General features: G+C 47.8%; 1 protein-coding gene across 1 annotated transcript in view; it reads left to right on the forward strand.

Annotated features, from left to right (window-relative positions):
• Window positions 1-17,122, forward strand: part of LOC130110855 (mitogen-activated protein kinase 11-like) — a 29,016-nt gene extending 11,894 nt beyond the window's left edge. The window contains 11 exon segments of the mRNA XM_056278064.1: window positions 3,700-3,829; window positions 5,620-5,678; window positions 6,206-6,317; window positions 7,815-7,844; window positions 8,034-8,081; window positions 8,405-8,519; window positions 10,014-10,085; window positions 11,002-11,081; window positions 11,475-11,553; window positions 12,795-12,968; window positions 13,432-17,122. Coding sequence (XP_056134039.1) covers window positions 3,700-3,829; window positions 5,620-5,678; window positions 6,206-6,317; window positions 7,815-7,844; window positions 8,034-8,081; window positions 8,405-8,519; window positions 10,014-10,085; window positions 11,002-11,081; window positions 11,475-11,553; window positions 12,795-12,968; window positions 13,432-13,505 — 973 coding nt within the window. The 3' untranslated portion in view covers window positions 13,506-17,122.
• The last annotated feature ends 5,236 nt before the right edge of the window (window positions 17,123-22,358 follow it).

A 22,358-nucleotide genomic window follows, 5' to 3' on the forward strand; every position in this document is an offset into this window, starting at 1 on the left:
ATATTTACTTTGACTTATGTTTTTCATCATGATAATTGACTTGAAATTGAACTGAGAAAGAGAGAGTGAGAGAGGGAGGGGGAGAGATAGAGACAGAAGGAGGGAGAGAGAGAGGGAGAGAGAGGGAGAGGGAGGTGGCGAGAGAGAGAAAAAGAGAGAGAGAGGGAGAGACGGCGGGGGGGGGTATGTTATAGTTTGTCCAAATAGATCAACATCTGCACACATATACCAGCAATACCGGCATGCACACACACACATACACGCACACACACACATACACGCACGCACACACACACACACACACACTTGTGCACACATATCCGTGCATGCATCCATACATGGATGTGCAAAATATGTGCACAGGAGAGACTTCCCCATCTTTAGCACTTTACTTGATTTGTATCTTCCATAAAACTCTCTGGAACATCACAGGAAGTTGAATCAGCTCATCTGGATACAACGTATCCATCAGCCTTCTCTGATTCTCTTAGCTGGATTGTTGAGCATGCATCAAGACACTCTGAGCAGCACTACCAGACCCTTCCACTCTCCCCACAGCCACATCATCTCTAATGCCCTTCTCCGCCTCCGGTCCCTGAACCTTAATCCAATCCAATAGTCTATTTCCACCTCACGTTTCTCTTGCATCTGAGATAGCGTATCACCAGATCCAACTAAACGGAGGTAATAGAAACTGATGGGGGTGGGGTGGGGTGGGTTGATGAGATACAGCTTTTCCACTGTGCCACGTATCCTGCCCGATTTGGTTGTGTGATCATTTTGAACAAATGAGTGTGTCAAGGTCCGTGCTTCTGAGGTTGCTGATTGCAAATAAAATGACCTGTACTGATAATCGGATTGGGATTAGTGAGTGATACTGCCTTCTGCAAGGGGAAGGATCCCAGATAGCGTCCGGATGTGGGCCACTTCAGGCAATGATGCGGCACTGATGGCCTTCTTCTGGCCCTGACAAAATGGATGTGAGCCTGAAGTGGCCCACATGTCTAACAGCAAATATGGCCCAAATATGCCAAATCAAATGTGGGCCTTTTTTGGCAAAGATGCGGTGCTCTGGGCAACATGTGATCTGGATGTGAGCCTGAAGTGGCCCGTGTGGTAAATGGTGAATATGGCCCAAATATCACAAAACAAATATGGACCACCTTTGGCAAATATGTGGCACATGCGGCATTGCTATGGCTTGGTTCTGGCCCAGATCTGGCAAACAGGGGCGGACCGCCCAAGTGCCATCATTCCACGTGGTATGTGAGCCGGAGGAGGTGTCGGGTGTGGGACGGGTGCGGGCCACAGCAGTTTTGCTATCTGGGATTGCTACTGTCACGTTGACACAGTTCAATGTAAAAGACACGCACACACACATATGATGACACACAATCCCACACACAATGTGTGTGTGGGATTGTGTGCGCGTGTGTGTCATCAGGGCTAGAGTACATTTTGCATGTGTGATCATATGTGTCGGGGGTGTTTGTGTCACAGATGCCGAATATAAATGCTGCTTTAAAACCATAAACGAGTCACAATCCGTACTTCTACGTGCCACGTTTTCCGATTCTCCATCTAAATCTGGACCTCGCGTTGGATTTCCTGCTTTGAATTTTTAATCGGGCCCGGGTGGCGGTGGTTTGTTTAGATGGGTCAAGGGCACATATACCGCCCCGCCGGCAGCAGTGCATAAGGATGATAAACATCACCGCTCCTTCCGTTCTGCTCTGGCACTTGAGCTGAATCATCTCACGTCGGATATTCGCTCTCCCGCAGACGCCACCGAAACCTCACCCTGCACCTCCCCCCCTTCCACCCACCCACCACTTCCCTCTCTGAAACCAGAGGCGCATTAAGATGCAAGAGAAAAGAAGAGGAGAGAAATCAATGCCTGCTTCTCTTTTCTCTCGCTGTCTGCCATGTAGGGAAGGTGGCAGGGAAGACGGTATGTTGTAAAGGGGTGGAGGCCTGGCTTATGTTAGGGTAGTGAGATGGGGGTGGGGGTGGTGCCCGGCTGCCTTCTTGGCTAAAGCCCGTCAGGAGCATCTGGGCAGGCAGCAGGGGCTTCAGCTCAGAAAATCAAATGGAGGCATTCGGTCTTGCCCTGTAAAGGCTGGGCCGGTGTGTCATCACGAGCCGGTCACATGACTTAAAGATCCAGCGCTATGATTTTAATTCAGTCAGACACATTTCTTTTTTAAATTTCCCCCCGTTTCCTCCCTGTCGTATCTGGCCAATTACCCCACTCTCCCGAGCCGTCCCGGTCGCTGCTTCACCCCCTCTGCTGATCTGAGGAGGGCTGCAGACTACCACATGTCTTCTCCCATACATGTGGAGTCGCCGGCCGCTTCTTTTCACCTGACAGTGAGGAGTTTCACCAGGGGGACGTAGCACATGGGAGGATCACGCTATTCCCCCCAGTCCCCGAACAGGCGCCGCCCCGACCGACCAGAGGAGGCGCTAGTGCAGCGACCAGGACACACACCCACACATCCGGCTTCCCACCCGCAGACACGGCCAGTTGTGTCTGTAGGGACGCCTGACCAAGCCGGAGGTAACGCGGGGATTTGAACCGGCGATCCCCCGGTTGGTAGGCAACGGAATAGACCAGTACACCATCCGGACGCCCTGTCAGACAAGTTTTATTGTGTAATATCAATGTTGGTAATGCTATTTTTTTTTCAGTTTTAGAAGTATTAATTTGATTTGTGTAACTGTTTTAGTGCCCCCCCCTGAACACAGTCTATTCTTTTTAGTGCCCCCCCCTGAACACAGTCTATTCTCAGGAGGTTGACTTCACAAGACTATTGATAGCTGGCTAGCTCGCTAACTAGCATGTTACTAGGCAACTATAACACACACAAAAAAAGACCCGACTGATAATTTGATTGACTGTCCAATCAAATCAGGGCATAAGCGGGTGTAATGTATTACCAGAAGCAGATTTGATTTCCAGAAATGGTTTAATTACGTTGACAAATGAGAAGGAGGGTTTCTCGAGGGGCTTTAGTCATACTGTCATAACAACAAGTCTAATATTTTGGGTAACTAAAAATAAATAAATAGAAAATAGGAGACTGTTACACATGATTTGGTTTCATGTAATAAACACAGACTATGTGGTGGTTTTACGAACCGGCGCCTCACAGTACTGTGACTTTGAGTGCATTTATTCCCCCCCGAGGGATTCGAACCCCTGACTGACAGTGTTAGTGCCTTGCTCTACCAAATCAACTGCATGGTAAAGAAAATATATGATAAATAGTGATCAGCGTCGGTTCTCAGCAAGCGCTACCCATTCATTTAGCCTGCCGCTGTTTGCTCCTGTGTGTGTGTGTGTGTGTGTGTGTGTGTGTGTGTCCCTGAACATTTATTTTATTTCCACATAGTGTGTTTCAAAACATGGTTCCTGCTCTCGGTTTCAGTATTTTTTATAGCTATTTCCTGTTTGTCCGGCTCATCGAACCTCCCCTGACTGACAGCTGCATCAGAACGGGTCGGGAGCCGCGAGCGCAGGAAGACACGGGGAGCAGCCACAGGGCTCGCTGTGCTTTACGCCGGACGACATTTACAGCTCAAAATATAACACACCACTTCACTTTTACACTGTGTGCTGCTATAATCCTTCCTGTTTACTCTCATGACCTCGCTCCCCCCCCCCCTCTCTCTGTCTCTGTCTATCTGTCTCTCTAGCTCGGCATATGATGTGCGGCTGAGGCAGAAGGTGGCGGTGAAGAAGCTGTCCAGGCCGTTCCAGTCCCTGATCCACAGCCGCCGTTCTTACCGAGAACTCAGACTGCTTAAACACATGAAACACGAGAATGTCAGTGGACCCTTATGATTAACATCTGAGAGAGAGGGGGAGACAGAGAGAGACAGAGACAGTGTGAGAGAGAGAGACAGTGTGAGAGAGAGACAGTGTGAGAGATAGAGAGACAATGAAAGAGACAGTGTGAGAGAGAAAGAGAGAGAGAGAGAAGTAGTGGTCAGTGTGTGAGAGAGAGACAGTGAGCAAGAGAGATAGAGAGACAGTGGGAGAGTGAGAGAGAGACAGTGAGAGAGAGACAGTGTGAGAGAGAGACAGTGTGAGAGATAGAGAGACAATGAAAGAGACAGTGTGAGAGAGAAAGAGAGAAGTAGAGTGGTCAGTGTGTGAGAGAGAGACAGTGAGCAAGAGAGATAGAGAGACAGTGAGAGAGAGTGAGAGAGAGACAGTGAGAGAGAGACTGTGAGAGATAGAGACAATGAGACAGTGTGAGAGAGATACAGTGAGAGAGAGACAGTGAGAGAGAGACAGTGTGAGAGAGACAGTGTGAGAGAGAGACAGTGAGAGAGAGACTGTGAGAGATAGAGACAATGAGACAGTGTGAGAGAGAGACAGTGAGAGAGAGACAGTGAGAGAGAGACAGTGTGAGAGATAGAGAGACAATGAAAGAGACAGTGTGAGAGAGACAGTGAGAGAGAGTGTGAGAGAGAAAGAGAGAGAGAGAGAAATAGAGTGGTCAGTGTGTGAGAGAGAGACAGTGAGAGAGAGACAGTGAGAGAGAGACAGTGTGAGAGATAGAGAGACAATGAAAGAGACAGTGTGAGAGAGACAGTGAGAGAGAGTGTGAGAGAGAAAGAGAGAGAGAGAAATAGAGTGGTCAGTGTGTGAGAGAGAGACAGTGAGAGAGAGACAGTGTGAGAGAGACTGAGAGAGAGTGTGAGAGAGAGACAGTGTGTAAGAGCGAGAGAGATAGTCAGAGGGACTGTGAGAGAGCTAGTGAGACAGTGTGAGAGAGACAGTGAGAGAGACAGAGAGACTGTAAGAGACAGTGAGCAAGAGAGATAGAGACAGTGAGAGAGAGTGTGAGAGAGAGACAGTGAGCAAGAGAGATAGAGAGACAGTGAGAGGGACAGAGAGACTGTAAGAGAGAGACAGTGAGCAAGAGAGATAGAGACAGTGAGAGAGACAGTGTGAGAGAGAGACAGTGTGTAAGAGCGAGAGAGATAGTCAGAGGGACTGTGAGAGAGCTAGTGAGATAGTGTGAGAGAGACCGAGAGAGAGTGTGAGAGATAGATAGTGAGAGAGACAGTGTGAGAGAGACTGAGAGAGAGTGTGAGAGACAGACAGTGAGAGAGAGACAGTGTGAGAGAGACTGAGAGACAGTGAGAGAGAGACAGTGTGAGAGAGACTGAGAGAGAGTGTGAGAGACAGAGAGACAGTGAGAGAGAGACAGTGTGAGAGAGACTGAGAGACAGTGAGAGAGAGACAGTGTGAGAGAGACTGAGAGACAGTGAGAGAGAGTGTGAGAGAGAGACAGTGTGTAAGAGCGAGAGAGATAGTCAGAGGGACTGTGAGAGAGCTAGTGAGACAGTGTGAGAGAGACAGTGAGTGAAACAGAGACAAAGACAGTATGTGTGAGAGAGAGGTGAGTGAGTGAGTGTGTGTGTGTGTGTGAGAGAGAGAGAGAGAGAGAGAGAGAGAGAGAGAGAGAGAGAGAGAGAGAGAGAGAGAGAGAGAGAGAGAGAGAGAGAGAGAGAGACAGTGAGAGAGACAGACAGCTGGGGGAGGGGGGGGGTGGTCAGTGTGCCAGGCTGTTATTGATCAGCTCTGTGTTTTGTCTCTGGCAGGTAATCGGTCTGCTGGACGTCTTCACGCCCGCCGCGACGCTAGAGGACTTCAACGAAGTGTAAATATTTGAGCGCTCTTCTCCGAGGTTTACATGAAAACTGGCGCTCGTATGCCGAGCAGATAGGGAGCACTTTCCAGCCACTCAGGTTGCTCCTTATAGGAGCAGGCTGTTGTGCAGAGGTGACAAAGCCCTCCACACTGAGTTTACTCTCAAGTCCACTTTTCACAACCTTTGGGGCTTATGTAAATATTTATCACATGTTTTGCAATAGATGGCATCACACGTGATGTAAAGTGTGTGTATATATATATATATATATATATATATATATGGGAAAGATGAATGACCAGCTCTCTGAAATCCTAACTGATTTGCTGACATCGGTGATTTGTCTTACACATGTCCCCGCACACCTTCATCACATCATCACAACCACAGCGGTTGTGTGACGAGGTTGTTAGGCGTGGCGTGTATTTATGTATCCACGTGGTGGAGAGCATCCGAGGGGGATTTCGGGCGTGTAGGAAAGGCACGACGTTGCCGTGGCAACGCCGCATCTCTAACGCACCCTCCCCGGTCTCCAGCTACCTGGTGACCAACCTGATGGGGGCGGACCTCAACAACATCGTCAAGTTTCAGCGTCTGTCCGACGAACACGTGCAGTTTCTGATTTACCAGCTGCTGCGCGGCCTCAAGGTAACGCCTCCCTGACGCGGAGTCACGCCTCACCACACCACACCACACCACACCACACCACACCACACCACACTGGGCATCACACCACACTGGGCATCACACCAGCGAGGTACTCAACACTTAAATGTGCTTTGTTTGAGCTGTAAACTGAATGATCTGACTGTACGGTGATGACACGCGTCAGTGCTGGTGTTAATATTGATATTTCCTACCAAATTTATAAAAGTCTGCATTTCATGGGCTGAAAATGGCTCAACACGCCACCTACTGACTTAAATCAGCCCTGAACCTCGCAAGACCAATGCTGACGTAGAGTCGACTGGTTGGGACTTAATAAAAACATAAATCACAGTAAATGTAACAGAAACAACATAAAATAGGCGAGTAAGCGGCGTCCGGGTGGCGTAGCGGTCTATTCCGTTGCCTACCAACACGGGGATCGCCGGTTCGATTCCCCGTGTTACCTACTGCTTGGTCGGGCGTCCCTACAGACGCAATTGGCCGTGTCTGAGGATGGGAAGCCGGACGTGGGTATGTGTCCTGGTCGCTGCACTAGCGCCTCCTCTGGTCGGTCGGGACACCTGTTCAGGGGGGAGGGGGAACTGGGGGGAATAGCGGGATCCTCCCACGTGCTACTATAGTGAATTCGGGGGGCAGGCCGGGAACCGCCGCAGCCAGGATGCGAACCCGGACGTCCCGCACCACGGGGTACTACGTTAACCAGTCGACTAAAGGGTCCGACCCGTTAGCCAAGGGCTAGCGAGTCCACTTATCCATGATCGTTACATTACCTCCCCCCGGCGAAACTCCTCGCTGTCAGGTGAAAAGAAGCGGCTGGCGACTGCACATGTATCGGAGGAGGCACGTGGTAGTCTGCAGCCCTCCCCGGGTCGGCAGAGGGGGTGGAGCAGCGACCGGGACGGCTTGGAAGAGTGGGGAGATTGGCCAAGTACAATTGGGGAGAAAAAAAATGGTGGTGGGGGGGGGGGGGTCAAAAAAAAGAAGGTGAGTAAGCAAGTAAAACTAAGAATGAGAAAATACCGAACCATATCAAAAATTGGAAATGTAGGGAACAGGGTCTCTTCCGTACAGCCATGTAAACAACAACGTCAATCAAACTCAGTTTCATGCCAGGAAACGTGTTCCTCTCACACGTTTCCTTCTTGCGTCCACTTTTCTGAAGGTGAATGTGTCATTTTGAATCAAACCCCTCCAACAAATGAATTATCAGCCAGATGTCCCAAATCCACCAAACACAAATATGTCTGAGTCACGCAGTTGAAACTTTGGTGTAATTTACCCGGCAACAAGGACTCACCCAAGTGGCCAATAGGGTGAACCAAGTAGCCTCCCCTGTTATAGTGGGGGGAGAAAAAAAAAAAAAAACAACCCCCAGAAAAAAGAGAGGGGCCAATGCTCGAATGCACTGCTGACCTCTCTCTCCTTTATGTCGCCCCTCGTCCTCCTCCCTCCCCCATCCCGTCCTCCGTGGAACAGTACATCCATTCAGCGGGGTTGATCCACAGGGTGAGTAGTGACTCTTGACTTCTTCTTGCTCCTCCCTCTTTTCCTTTGAACCCCCCCCCCACACACACACACACGTAGCTTCTGCACCTCCTCACATCACATCCAACATCCTCTGGTTGTTTCTGACTCTGTTTACGCCCCTATTCATTTAACTCTTTCATCCTTTGTCTGGTTTACTGTCTGCACCAGGACCTGAAGCCCAGTAACGTGGCAGTCAATGAGGACTGTGAGCTGAGGGTAAGACCACACATGCCCTTTATAGATCCTTCCACCGCTGTTGGGGGGTGGGGGTTGGGGGTGGGGTCCAACCGTGTGCCAGTGAGGGCCACGGTGCAAGCAGATTTTGATTGCAACCCAGCACGACTTGATCTGGTTTCGCAGAATAAGTCATGGATCAGTTCGCTCTCTGTGGGTGACGTCATGTGATAAGACTATGGTGGGATTAAAAACCTGCATCAGCATTGCAACCTTTGGGAAAAAAAAGATGTCTACCACTGCTTTAAGCACACGCTGCTCATCCCCTCCCCCTATGTCGCCCTGAAAACCTGTCTGCCGAACAGATCCTGGACTTTGGCTTGGCCAGACAGACGGATGAAGAGATGACAGGCTACGTGGCGACTCGCTGGTATCGAGCGCCAGAGATCATGCTCAACTGGATGCATTACAATCAAAACGGTGAGAACTCGAGCCGTCGCGAATGGACCGTCGCAGACACGCTCCACTGCAAAACGCAATGGCAGCTAATTGTACCCTGTAACCCTGTAACCAGCCCAATCAACTTCACATCACAGGGACATCAGGGTAGTGTAGCGGTCTATTCCGTTGCGTACCAACGCGGGGATCACCGGTTCAAATCCCCGTGTTGCCGCTGGCTTGGCCGGGCATCCCTACAGACACAATTGACCATGTCTGTGGGTGGGAAGCCGGATGTGGGTATGTGTCCTGATCACTGCACTAGCGCCTCCTCTGGTCGGTCGGGGTGCCTGTTCAGGGGGGAGGGGGAACTGGGGGAATAGCGTGACCCCCCACGCGCTACGTCCCCCTGGTGAAACTCCTCACTGTCAGGTGAGGAGAACTGGCTGGTGACTCCACATGTATGGGAGGAGGCATGTGGTAGTCTGCAGCCCTCCCTGGATGGGCAGAGGGGCCGGAGCAGCGACCAGGACGGCTCGGAAGAGTGGGGTAATTGGCTGAGTACAGCTGGGGAGAAAAAGGGGGGGAGGACTTTACATTACAGTGTTTCTAGTCCTGCTCTGCTGGATAATTTCACTAATCTCAATAAAATTTGATGTGATTTGTGACTTCTCTGAACAGATAGCCACAAAACAAGCAATTAAATCTTATTAAACAAGACATTTCACCGTTCCCGTTCCAAGCAAATATCTCAAGACAAGGTAAACTACGCCGGAAAACGTTATACTTGTTAATACCCGCAAAATTATCTGCTAGTGCAGATATGGATTTGTTAATTTAATTTATCCATCCTGCATATAATGAAAAAATAATGTTGGTTTTGAAATACTGATTGATGAAGGGTTCAACTTGACATCGCTTCGGCATCTTTGGTAGAATTTTTGGTAGAATTTTGCGACTTTGAAATCATCAACCCAATTTACACAAATGAAACTCATAATTTTAGCCTCAAAAAAAAAAAAGAAAAAGAAAAGAAAAACCCAACAAATCAAACAGAGGCGTCCGGGTAGTATAGCGGTCTATTCTAACACCGAGATCACTGGTTCGAATCCCCGTGTTACCTCTGGCTTGGTTGGGCGTCCCAACAGCCACAATTATTTGCTGTGTCTGCGGGTGTGAAGCTGGATGTGGGTATGTGTCCTGGTCACTGCACTAGCGCCTCCTCTGGTCGGTCGGGGCGCCTGTTGGAGGGGGAACTGGGGGGGAATAGCGTAATCCTCCCACGCGCTATGCCCCCCTGGTTAAACTCCTCACTGTCAGGGTACAATTGGGGAGAAAAGGGGGGGGGGTGGCAACAAATAAACCTTTGTTGATGATTAATAACAGCAATCATCAGCCACAGAGAGCTTTGCGATGACATCACAGAGCCCTTTGTAAGATTACATGGCAGTTTATTCACATGGTGAAAATACGGTTTAAGTGTGACTCTGTTAATGTGAGCGGTGCATGATCTAACCTGTGGTGTCTTCCCTCTAGTTGATATTTGGTCGGTGGGATGCATTATGGGAGAGCTTCTGAAGGGAAAGGTCCTGTTCCCTGGAAATGACTGTATCCTTCTGAGAGACAGAGAGAGACAGAGAGAGAGAGACAGACATACTGTTCATGCCGATCTCTGTCTTGCTTTCCAGCAAACTCTCATTACGTCTGCAAGTGCTTTCATTTTGGACACAGACCAGGCCTCTCAAATATGTGCATTATAACCCCTGGCCCCTTCAATGAATGGGGGAGAGGGGGAGATAGACAGACAGACAGACAGACAGACAGACAGACAGACAGACAGACAGACAGACAGACAGAGAGAAAGCTAGAGAGAGAGAGAGCTAGAGAGTGGACATTGAGCTAGAGCGAGAGCTAGCGAGAGGACAGTGAGCTAGAGCGAGAGCTAGCGAGAGGACAGTGAGCTAGAGCGAGAGCTAGAGAGAGGACAATGAGCTAGAGAGAGAGCTAGAGAGAGGACAGTGAGCTAGAGAGAGAGCTAGAGAGTGGACATTGAGCTAGAGCGAGAGCTAGCGAGAGGACAGTGAGCTAGAGCGAGAGCTAGCGAGAGGACAGTGAGCTAGAGAGAGAGCTAGAGAGAGGACAGTGAGCTAGAGCGAGAGCTAGAGAGAGGACAATGAGCTAGAGAGAGAGCTAGAGAGAGGACAGTGAGCTAGAGCGAGAGCTAGAGAGAGGACATTGAGCTAGAGAGAGCTAGAGCTAAAGAGAGGACAGCGAGTGACAGAGAGAGAGAGAGAGAGAGAGAGAGAGAGAGAGAGAGAGAGAGAATACAAACACTACACGGAATTAAACATGTGGCAGCGTTCTGCTAAAACCTGACCTGAACTGAAATGAATTCAACGTTCCGATCTTCTGACTCCTTATCGCTCATTCGCTTTAATGGATAGTTGACGAATCAGCGCTGCATGCTGACGTGTTTCTCCCCCATGCTTAGTATTTATGGTCCTTCACTCAGCCCTGTCCTAAGATATCGACCAGCTGAAGAGAATCATGGAGGTGGTCGGGACTCCCACCCCCGAGCTCCTGAAGAAGATCTCCTCTGAACATGTAAGGAGTCGACACACAATCACACACACACACACACACACACACACACACACACACACACACACACACACACACACACACACACACACACACACACACACACACACACACGTAGGAAGGCCGGGGTGAGGATGAGTTTGAATGGTGTGTAGTGGTGAATAATTGTTGGTTCCATGGGGTGGAGAGACAAAATGCACCCAATAACAAAACGTTTCCGAGCCTGTGAAATGTGCGGAACTGACCGCTGACGCTGTTTGAGTGACGTGATTAACGAGCGGCTGGTCGATATCTGGGTGGTAGTAGTATTGATCTGTCTTATTGACTAACCGTTTAACTCTTAAAGGCCTCAGTTGTCATACGTCGGGGGGCGTTTGTGCACGTTTCTATTTGCAGGCTCAGAAATATATCCAGTCTCTGCCCTTCATGCCCCAACAAGACCTGGAGAAGATCTTCAGAGGGGCAAATCCATTAGGTGGGTGAACCTGTGGAGAGGATGTTAGATTCTATTCAATAAGCAATTGCACACAGAGGACTTGGAGGCCGCTGAAAGCTAGACACATGTTCCATGGCCTTCACTTACCCCCCCCCCCGCTGGCTTTCTGCAACTCGCCTTGTCTGGGTTCACTACCCAGATAGCTAGAACGCCACTTTTCAGAAGGTATCCATGCCTTCGGTTAACCGTGTTTAGCTTGTGCAGCGCTTGTGTTCTCTTGTGTGTTATATTGTTGTTTCTTTCGCTGTTAGAATCTGCATTGCTATGAGTCTGCTTGCTGCTCCACGACACAATTTCCTGTAGCCATCAATGAAGTTCGTCTTATCTTCTGAAACTGTCTTACTCTCTTATCTTATCATGCTCTTATCTGAACTTACTGTATCTTATCTTACCTTCACTTATCCAGCAGTATCGTGTCTTATCTAACTATACCTTATCTTAACATATCTTATCTAACTATACCTTATCTTAACATATCTTATCTAACTGTGTCTTATCTTACCATAACTTATCCAGCAGTATCGTGTCTTATCTAACTATACCTTATCTTAACATATCTTATCTAACTATACCTTATCTTAACATATCTTATCTAACTGTGTCTTATCTTACCATAACTTATCCAGCAGTATCGTGTCTTATCTAACTATACCTTATCTTAACATATCTTATCTGTGTCTTATCTTACCGTAACTTATCCAACGGTATCGTGTCTTATTTAACTATACCTTATCTTAACATATCTTATCTAACTATACCTTATCTTAATGTATCTTATCTTATCTTACTGTAACTTATCTTATCTAACAATATATATATCTTATCTAACTATATCTTATTTATCTTACTGTAACTTAACTTATCTAACAGTATCTTATCTTACTGTCTTATCCTATTTAACTTTAACTTATCTTATGTAACTATATCTTATGTTACTGTAACTTATCCAATGGTATCTTGTCTAAGTGTCTTATCTACTGTACCTTATCTTATGTAACTATATCTTATCTTACTGTAATTAACCCAACGGTATCTTCTCTAAGTGTCTTATCTAACTGTACCTTATCTTATCTGACTGTATCTTATCTTATCTTATCTAACTATATCTTATCTTACTGTAATTTATCCAAAGGTATCTTGTCTAATGATGTCTTGTCTTACTGTATCTTATCTTTTCTGTCTCTTTCTCTTGGTCTACTTTCTTACCTTCCCTCCATCAGCCGTGGACTTGCTGAAGCGCATGCTGGTTCTGGACTGCGATGGGAGGATATCTGCCAGTGAAGCTCTGTCCCACCCTTATTTTTCCCAGTACCACGATCCGGATGATGAGCCCGAGGCCCTGCCATACGACCAGACGCTGGAGAGCAAGGACCGCACCCTCGAGGAGTGGAAAGGTGAGCCAGCATGTCAGCAGGTTTACGGCGGAAAACCCAGATTCAGATGAGCCGGGCGGACACATTTGTGGACCAGAAGAAGCGGTGTTTTGTTTCGTCCTCCGGTGTTTATTCACTATTAGCCTGGCATGTCACACGATTAACTGTGTTGCTTCATCGGGTGGGGTCTCCATTCAGCACACTGCCTTTCACCTATTTGCTAACCATCTACTGGGAAAGAAAAGATGAAGCTGCAGCAGGAGTACATGGACAAACACCGCGTCCTCACAAAAGATACTGGCTGCTTTAGAAGAAACAGGTGTTAGAAATAGGTCGGGAGGAGTTGAAGAGGGGACGTGTTCAACCTTTTCTAATTTGTATTTAGTTTGTGATGGTTTTAAACCTTTGCTTTCTCTCTGTCAGCACTCATGACCGTGTCTTTTCTATTCTTTCTTCTTTTGATTCTTACTTTATGTGCACACAGAGCTGGTATTTGAAGAGGTGAACAGTTTCAAAGGGCCGGTCAACAAGACAGACAGCCTTCAGGTGGAGCAGTAAGCCCCACCCACTCTGCCCCGCCCACCCCCACTTATAGAGGGATTACCTGCCCTGTCAATCAGTGTGTGTGTGTGTGTGTGTGTGGCAGGAGAAACTGCAAACCAACTGGAGGAGAGGACTCTGCATTCCCTGGTTACAACACCTCCCACTTGACGCCACCGTTTCTTCATCTGATTGGCTGACATGGGGTTGATTGGCGGGGCGGGGTTGGCTAGCATCTGCTGGAACGGAAAGTGCACAATGAAATCACAGTTTCAGAACCGAAGCTTTAAAAAGGAGCTTTTCTGTCGGGCAAGTTGCTTCCTCTCATGGCTCCGCTCATTCCAGGAAGGATAGCTATCCTGCAAAACCGCGAAATGCGAGTTTAACCTTGGCCTGGTCGAAGGAAGACAGAATGAGCAAGGAATCATGGGAAGAACCAACTTCACGGAGAAGAACTCAGTGTTTACGGACTCTTGACAGAGCGACGGCAAGGGTAGACAAAAAGACGAATCAAGCAAACAAACAAGCAAACAAATGCCGTATATCAGGAAATCCAAAGCTAGGGGAGCATTTTTTTCTGGCTCCGCACCATCAAGACCGATGCCAGAAGCAGTCTGTAACGATCACGGATGAAACGACTCGCTAGCCCTTGGCTAACAGGTCAGATCCTTTAGTTGACAGGTTAACGTAGTCGCCCGTGGTACGGGAGACCCGGGTTCGCATCCTGGCTGCGGCAGCTCCCGGCTGCCCCCTGAATTTGCTACATTGGTGTCAAAAGTGGGACGGTGAGGCCATCGGAAGTGCGTGCGCCCAAAGGCGTGAGGGAGCTGGTATGCTGAAGCGCGAGGACACGCTTCCTGAATGAGGCGGGTAGTGTAACGATCACGGATGAATACACTAGCTAGCCCTTGGCTAACGGGTCGGACCCTCTAGTCGACTCAATAATGTTGTCGCCAATGGTGTGGGAGACCCGGGTTCATGTCCTGGCTGAAGCGGTTCCCGGCTGCCCCCACCGAATTCGCTACAAGTCATTACAAAGGACTTTTCATCAATATACTAAATTTAAATTCATGAGCCAGGGAACACTATCAGGCCACATGACGTTACCTCATTGAAATGCTTAGTAGTTATTCAGCATACTGCTGCATGGTTTTTTTTCAGTAGATTTTATCATATAGCATATTACTTGTACTTTATTATATTTAATGTGACTGCTTCTTGCATCTGCCTAATCTGTATGAAGACAATTTATGACCGATGGTCAAACTGAGGTTTGGAAAAGAACTGCGACCAACTTTTAAGTCAAATGTTCAACATGGGCCAGGGGAAAAATGTTATCTTGGGTAAAAATCCTTCTTAGTCTGATCACAAAACAAGACATGCCCATTTTGGGGAGGTCACGAACATCCCCCTGAAGCTAAAACAATTCCAGTCCACCATAAATATGCTTACTGTATGACCTAGCTTCTCGTATAGCTACTGCTGGCATCACCTGCTTATGATCGCTCATCCGCTTCAGCCTCCGTCTTATAAACAGTGCTGGTACGAGGCTGTGCAACTAAAACCTAATAAGACAAAGGGACTAACATCATATCGCACGATGTTACTTTCATTAATCTGACTGGCCGAAGACGAATTACAGACATGCTGCTACCGCCCGTAAAGCACCGCTATCCATGCTTCTGGGTTCGTGTGGTAAGTAAATGCTAACCAGGGAGCTAAAAAGTGCATTTTTTTGGTTTGTTTTCATGTGTTTTTATTGTTTTAGTTTATAATTCTTGTGTATATATATAAACTTGTTTGGGCAAAACACTTTGCAGTCAGCATACACTCGCCATACTGTTGTATAGAGGTGATCAATACCTTTGATCGGCACTCACACCTGTTAGCAATGCCACTGCATACCAAGAACTTGTAATATTATCAAGCGTGTTGTCATTTTGGTGTTCCGATATTGGATTCTGGATCCATCCGCATTTCGATGGGAAAAAAAATGCAAAGGTGTGTAAAAACATAACCTCTAGGTAGTCTATGTCTGGTATTATTATGTTGTCTGTTCTGCTTTTGGTTATGCAGTTCTCTGTTGAGAGCGAGTCTGGTTGGCTCTGAAGTCGCATTAAAAAAAGCGGGGGAAAAAATCATTCGTATTACCCGGCTGAACATAATTTAATGCAATCGTTTCTGTTTGGTTCCTCTGACTCTTCCCTCCACTGCGCCCCTCTTGGCAGAAATCCTTGTTGATATTAGGCCCTTTTTTAATTTAAAGGTGAAAACAGAAGCAGCAAGAGGGCTGAAAACTGTTACGTATCCGGGCTAACGTTTTGCTCATTTGCAGGACAGCTGTGTCAGACAAGGCCGATGCAAAACATCCACGCCATAGCTGTTTGCATTTTAGTTTTTATAAATATATTGAGTAGTTTAAACCAGGGGTCCCCGAACTTTTTCATGTTGTTACCCACATGTGGAGATGCTTTCTGGCCCTGGACACACCAAATATTTGGTGTTGTAGAGTAAGAAATAAATTCTCATTACCTGTCCAAAAGTGAGATAATCAACAATCCTCTCTATATTGTTCATCGGTGCAGTATTCCCCATTACTCCCCATGAAATGCAACATATTAGTCTTCAACCATGGCCCACTAATGATCAAATGAAACTGACAAGGCGCGTCACATTCAACATTGTGTTTATTATGGACATTATAGTTTGTTTTATAGTTTTAAACATGGTTATCGCGGTCACCTCACAGCAAGAGGGTCCTGGGTTCGAGCCCCGGGGTAGTCCAACCTTGGGGGTCATCCCAGGTCATCCTCTGTGTGGAGTTTGTATGTTCTCCCCGTGTCTGCATGGGTTTCCTCCCACAGTCCAAAGACATGTAGGTCAGGTGAATCGGCAGACTAAATTGTCCCCAGGTGTGAATGTGTCGGCCCTGTGATGGACTGGCAGCCTGTCCAGGGTGTCTCCATGCCTGCTGCCCAATGACTGCTGGCGTAGGCTCCAGCATCTCACAACCCGAATTCGGATAAGCGGCTTGGATAATGGATGGAAAGATGGTTTAAACATGTGATGGCTGCACCATGTGTCTTCTATTCAACATCCTTTTAAGGACAGAGTGATGAGGAAAAAACAACCCACAAGTCCTGTTCATCTTGCCATAGATGAAAAAACAAATCCCGGTGACTCAAAGTGATTTCATTACTTTGCAGATTCATTGGTTTAATTCATATGTTGGAAATTAGAGGTGGATTGGGAAGGTTGGGCAATTTTTATCTACTTCAGGACGCAGTCATTCCAAACTCATTCTACAGGGTACACGCTGGAATACTTACATGTAGCTTATTTGTGCAAGTTGTCCAATAATAACCACAAAATGTCCGATTTACAGCGTAAATGGTCCAAAATCTTCACAGTCGGCGTGTGTTAGAACCTTGTTAATTCATTTGAATGTTTATAGTGTTATTTACACACGTTGATCCTGTACGTGTGGTGGATTTTGACTTGCAACTGTGAATGTACTGTATACAGATATGTCTGTTATAAGTGAGAGGTTTATTTTGACTACTTATGGTATGCCATGAGTTTCAATCACTAACCTGAATGTCAACACTTGGTTTGCAACTTTGAAAAATAAAATACCCTCATTTCTCTTTGTCTGCAATTCATTTTTCATACCAGAATCAGAAATTCGTTTGGTCCCACATGCATTACATGGACTAGGAATTTAGCTTGGCGTTGTTGGTACAGATAATAAAATAAAAATGGGGAAAAATATATAAAATACACAAGCACACACTTATATAGGCTCCAGCCTCCCCGCGACCCTGAGAACAGGATAAGCAGTTTCGATAATAGATGGATGGATGGATAGATCTACACACACACACACATGCACACACACACACATATATATATATATATATATATATCAACATGGATACAGGAAAAAAAAGTTTTAATGCATTGCATTTTCCTGTATCCGTGTTGATATTCCGCTCCTCATTAGTTGAGGACTTACAACACCATTGACGGTTTCAGAAAAAAACGCTATATATATATATATATAACCGATAGGCCAAAACATTAAAACCACTGACAGGTAAGTAAATAACATTGATTATCTTGTTACAATGGTACCTGTCAAGGGGTGGGATATATGATATATTAGGGAGCAAGCAGTCAGTTCTTGAAGTTGATGTGTTGTTGGAAGCAGGAAAAATGGTCTTACATAAGGATCTGAACAACTCTTGACAAGGGCCAAATTGTGATAGCTAGCCGACTGTGTCAGAGCATCTCCAAATCGGCAGGTCCTATGGGGTGTTCCCGGTATGCAGTGGTCAGTACCTACCAAAAGTGGTCCAAGGAAGGACAACGGGTGAACCGGCAACAGGGTGATGGGCTGCCAAGGCTCAGTGATGCACGTGGGGAGCGAAGGCTAACCTATCTTGTCCGACCTCACGGAAGAGCTACTGTAGCTCAAATTACTGAAAAAGTTAATGCTGGCTGTGATAGACAGGTGTCAGAATACAGTACATCACAGCTTGCTGTGTATGGGGCTGTATAGCTGCAGACTGGTCAGAGTGCCCATGATGACACCTGTCCACCGCTGAGAGTCCCTACAATGGGCACGTGAGCATCAGAACTGGAGCATGGAGCAACGGAAGAAGATGATCTGATCTGATGAATCACGTTTTCTTTTACATCATGTGGACGGCCAGGTGCATGTGCATCATTTACCTGGGGAAGAGATGGCACCAGGACGCACTATGGGAAGAAGGCAAGCTGGTGGAGGCAGTGTGATGCTCTGGGCAGTGATCTGCTGGGAAACCTTGGGTCCTGGCATTCATGAGCATGTTACTTTGACACACACCGCATACCTAAACACCATGGAGGCCCCATCTCGCAACTTACAGGACTTAAAGGATCTGCTGCTAACATCTTGGCTTGGTGCAATATACCAGAGGACACCTTCAGCGGTCTTGTGGTGTCCATGCCTCAATGGGTCAGAGCCTGTGTGGCAGCACGAAGGGGACCTACACAGTATTAGGCAGGTGGTTTTAATGTTTAGGCTGAATGGTGTAGTGCTAGAAAAAAAATGGCAAAAAGTCTGTCAGTGGGGGGACTGGGGGCGGGGGGAGCAATAGTCCAGTGGGGGGGGGATGGGGAACCTGTTAATTAGGGAAGAAACTGTTCTCGTGGAGTGAGGTTTTGGTCCTGATAGACCTCAGCCTCTTGCCAGAGGGCAGAGTCTCAAAAGGTTGGTGTCCTGGGTGGGAGGGGTCGGCAATGATCTTCCCTGCCCGTCTCGCGGTGCTGGAGGTGTGCAGGTCCTGTAGAGCTGGGATGCAACAACTGATCACCTTCTCTATCTTCACGAGCTGACCCCTGTTGGTGAGGAAGTCAGTGATCCACCTGGAGGTGGAGTGGGGCACGTGGAACTGGGAGAGTTTGTCCTGGAGGAGAGCAGGGCTGATTGTATTGAATGTGGAGCTGAAGTCCACAAACAGCATCATGGCGTTGGTACCAGGAAGAGTCCAGGTGAAGGAGGATGGAGTGGAGAGTCATGTTGACTGCATCATCTGTCGTCCTGTTGGCTCTGTATATGAACTGTAGTGGATCCAGGAAGGGGGTGGTGATGGACTTTGAGGTGGGACAGCACAAAGCATTCAAAAGTCTTCAATAAAGAGGGAAGAGCAACAGGTCTGTAGTCATTTAGGCGTGTGATCCTTTGCATTTTGGGGGCAGGGATAATGGTGGAGGCTTTGATGCAGGTTGGCACCCTGCAGTCCTCAGGAAGGTGTTAAAATGTCTGTGAACACTGGGGAAAGCTGAAGTGCAGTGTTTAAAGTGAAAACAGACAACTTTTCACCCCCCCCCCCCAGCGTTTCCAAGTGGTGTTATTGTTTGCACTGCTGTCACAAAGACAACCAGATCACTTTCCATTTTCTACTGTCCAAAGCAAGAAACAACCATAAGAATCCCAATTTGAACTAGAAATCCCAATTTCTGTGCCACGATAAAGGCAGATTTAACATCTCATAGAATTAATAAGTAGGCAGGTTGTGTTGCTTGTTGGTCCAGTAGAAAGAATGCCAACTGAACCCTCTCAAGTCTCGGAGCTCTCTCGCCTGTCCGAGGTTCACTCTTGTTTTTACCTCTGTTTCTATCGCTCTCCCTCGTCACCTTCTTTGCCTCCTCCGTCAACGGGGTTCTTTTTCTCTTGCCGGGTAGAGTTTCCACTGTCACTTCAGTTGTTCCACCGTCCGCCATTTCCCCTTCTGGGGATAGCTACCGGGGAAAACAAAAACACTATCCTCTCCCTCTTTTGGTCGCGCAATGGTTGGCGCACTTCCTTTTTGCCATACATCTAGCCTTCATTTTCTCGCAAGATCGTATCTGGTGGCAGACAGAATTGCATAGTGAAAGTGAGGCTTATAGGGAACTAATTTAAATGCCGATGGTGTCATTATTCTATAGCTATTACACTCCACAATCAATATTTTCTACATAATGATAAGTTAAAGCAAACAAAGTTGTCCATTTTCACTTTAAGGGTTGAGGGGGAGACAGTTTGGGGTCCAGCTGCCTTGCGGGGGTTCTGTCTTCTGAAGAGCCAGTTAAAATTCCTCTCCTGAATCAAGAGAGAAGGTGTAGTAGGGGGAAGGGAGTGCTCAGGCTGGGAGTTGGGGGGGGGGGGGTGTTGGGAATGGAAATGGGGACCTTGGACAGGGCAGGGGTGGAGGGAGCTGCTGGAGTACAGGGGTTGATGGGTGGGGGTTGGGAGACACAGTCTAATCTGACCCTTTGTCTTTCGAATTGACAGTAGAACTCATTCATTAGCAAGTCTGGAGTCATTCAGTGTGGGGAAGGTTTGGGTTTGTAGTTGACTTGAGGGTTTGTAGTTGAATTCGAGACTGGGGCAGAGTCGTTGGCTGAGATCCTCTCTGAATACTTCCATTTGGCCTCCTTCACCGCCTTGCCCATCGCGTATTTTGCCCCTCCTTGTCCCCTGCTCCTAAAAGCCTCCTCCTTTTTCAAACAAAGCCGTCGGAGTTTGGCTGTGAACCACGGCCTGTCATTGTTATAACACACCCTGGTGTGCTGATATATGACATCACAGCCTGTGTGTACTCGTCCGGACCGTCGGCGGCCTTGCTCAGCGTTAAATACGTAAACGGACGGCGCCTTCTGTCCGTACTCTGCGTTCATTTTGTCCGTATTTAGCACGTTTTCTACCGATACGGACGAAACGGAGCAGTACCATCGGAAATCATGGGGGCAGTGTAGCCAATAGTTCAATCGTTCAAGCGAGATCAGCAAGACATTCAGTTCAATTCAATTCAATTCAAAACTGTATTGCAGACTCAGGGTCCATAACAGACAAAGACAAATAGGTAAAAGACAAATCCCAGTCATGACGAAGACATTTAAAAAAATATATGGCAGAGCTCTTTCAGGAGAGGTTGTACGAGTTGGTGAGAAATTTTAAACATATGTTATGTCGCCCGGGCACAGGGACAATAACGCACAGGTGCATTATAACGAGCTCCTCCATCGTCGCCATGTTTGTTTTTTAAAGGACTTTTGACTCTGAGCTGCTCTCTAGTGGGTATAGTGTAACATCCATGCCAACGTAAAGGACGCATGGAGGTACGGGTTATGGGCACGTGACATAGTTTGAAAGGGACGTATTTATTTTCGTACATGGAGCACAAATGAGCCCGTATACATCTCCCAATCCGTGCTGTCCAGGCACACATGCAGATCCTCCGCTGCTTCACTTCTTGGTTTTCCTGACAGAAGGTTTAGGCAGTTTAGCTGTTGGCCTGTATCCGGGGGATCAGGTGACGCAAGACGTGGATGGAGTTCCCCAGTGCAGCCCGGGGAACGGCGCTGTGGTGTAGCAGTGGTCCAGAGTGTTCTGGTCGGTCCAGAGTGCTCTGGTCGGTCCAGAGTGCTCTGGTCAGACAGTTAACAAAATGCCTGCATTTTGGGAGTTTGGGAGTTAGGACAATAACAAGAGAGTCCGGGTTGTTTTGCTCCACATCCAGGACTGCCCGCTGGCTCGCGGTGAAAGGTAAACACCGACCAGAAGGTTCTCTGTTAAATAGTTGATCTTCGCTGGGCATTTCATTTGATAGATATGTATTTCTCCACTGACAACTCATAGAAGCGGCAATACTGTGGCGAGTCGGCGTGGAAGAATGAGTCAAGAGGCAGAGATCCCTCTCTCTCTCTTTATTTTTTGGACCACCCCCCCTTGTCTCCCCAATTGTAAATTGTATCCGTCCAATCACCCCACTCTTCCGAGCCGTCCCGGTCGCTGCTCCACCCCCTCTGCCGATCCGGGGAGGGCTGCATACTACCACATGCCTCCTTCCATACACGTGGAGTCGCCAGCCGCTTCTTTTCACCTGACAGTGAGGAGTTTCACCAGGGGGACGTAGCGCGTGGGTGGATCACGCTATTCCCCAAGCAGGCACCCCGACCGACCAGAGGAGGCGCTAGTGCAGCGACCAGGACACATACCCACATCCGGCTTCCCACCCGCAGACACGGCCTGTCTGTAGGGACGCCCGACCAAACCGGAGGTAACACGGGGATTCGAACCGGCGATCTCTGGGTTGGTAGGCAACGGAATAGACCGCTACACTACCCGGACGCCCAGCGATCTCTTTTCGATCGCAACTCCAGTGTCCCATACACCGCACGACGCCGGAAGTGCTCTATTATTTACACACCGGCCATAACAGGCAACATCACGATGCCCCCCCCACCATGTGACGTCAGTTTACGTCACGGTCCTAAGGTCGGTCAGTAACAGTCCTCTACACCAGTGTTTCTCAATCCGGGGTCCGCGGACCCCTAGTGGTC

This window comes from Lampris incognitus, chromosome 3, assembly GCF_029633865.1.
Source record: "Lampris incognitus isolate fLamInc1 chromosome 3, fLamInc1.hap2, whole genome shotgun sequence".
NCBI classification, from domain to species: Eukaryota; Metazoa; Chordata; class Actinopteri; order Lampriformes; family Lampridae; genus Lampris; species Lampris incognitus.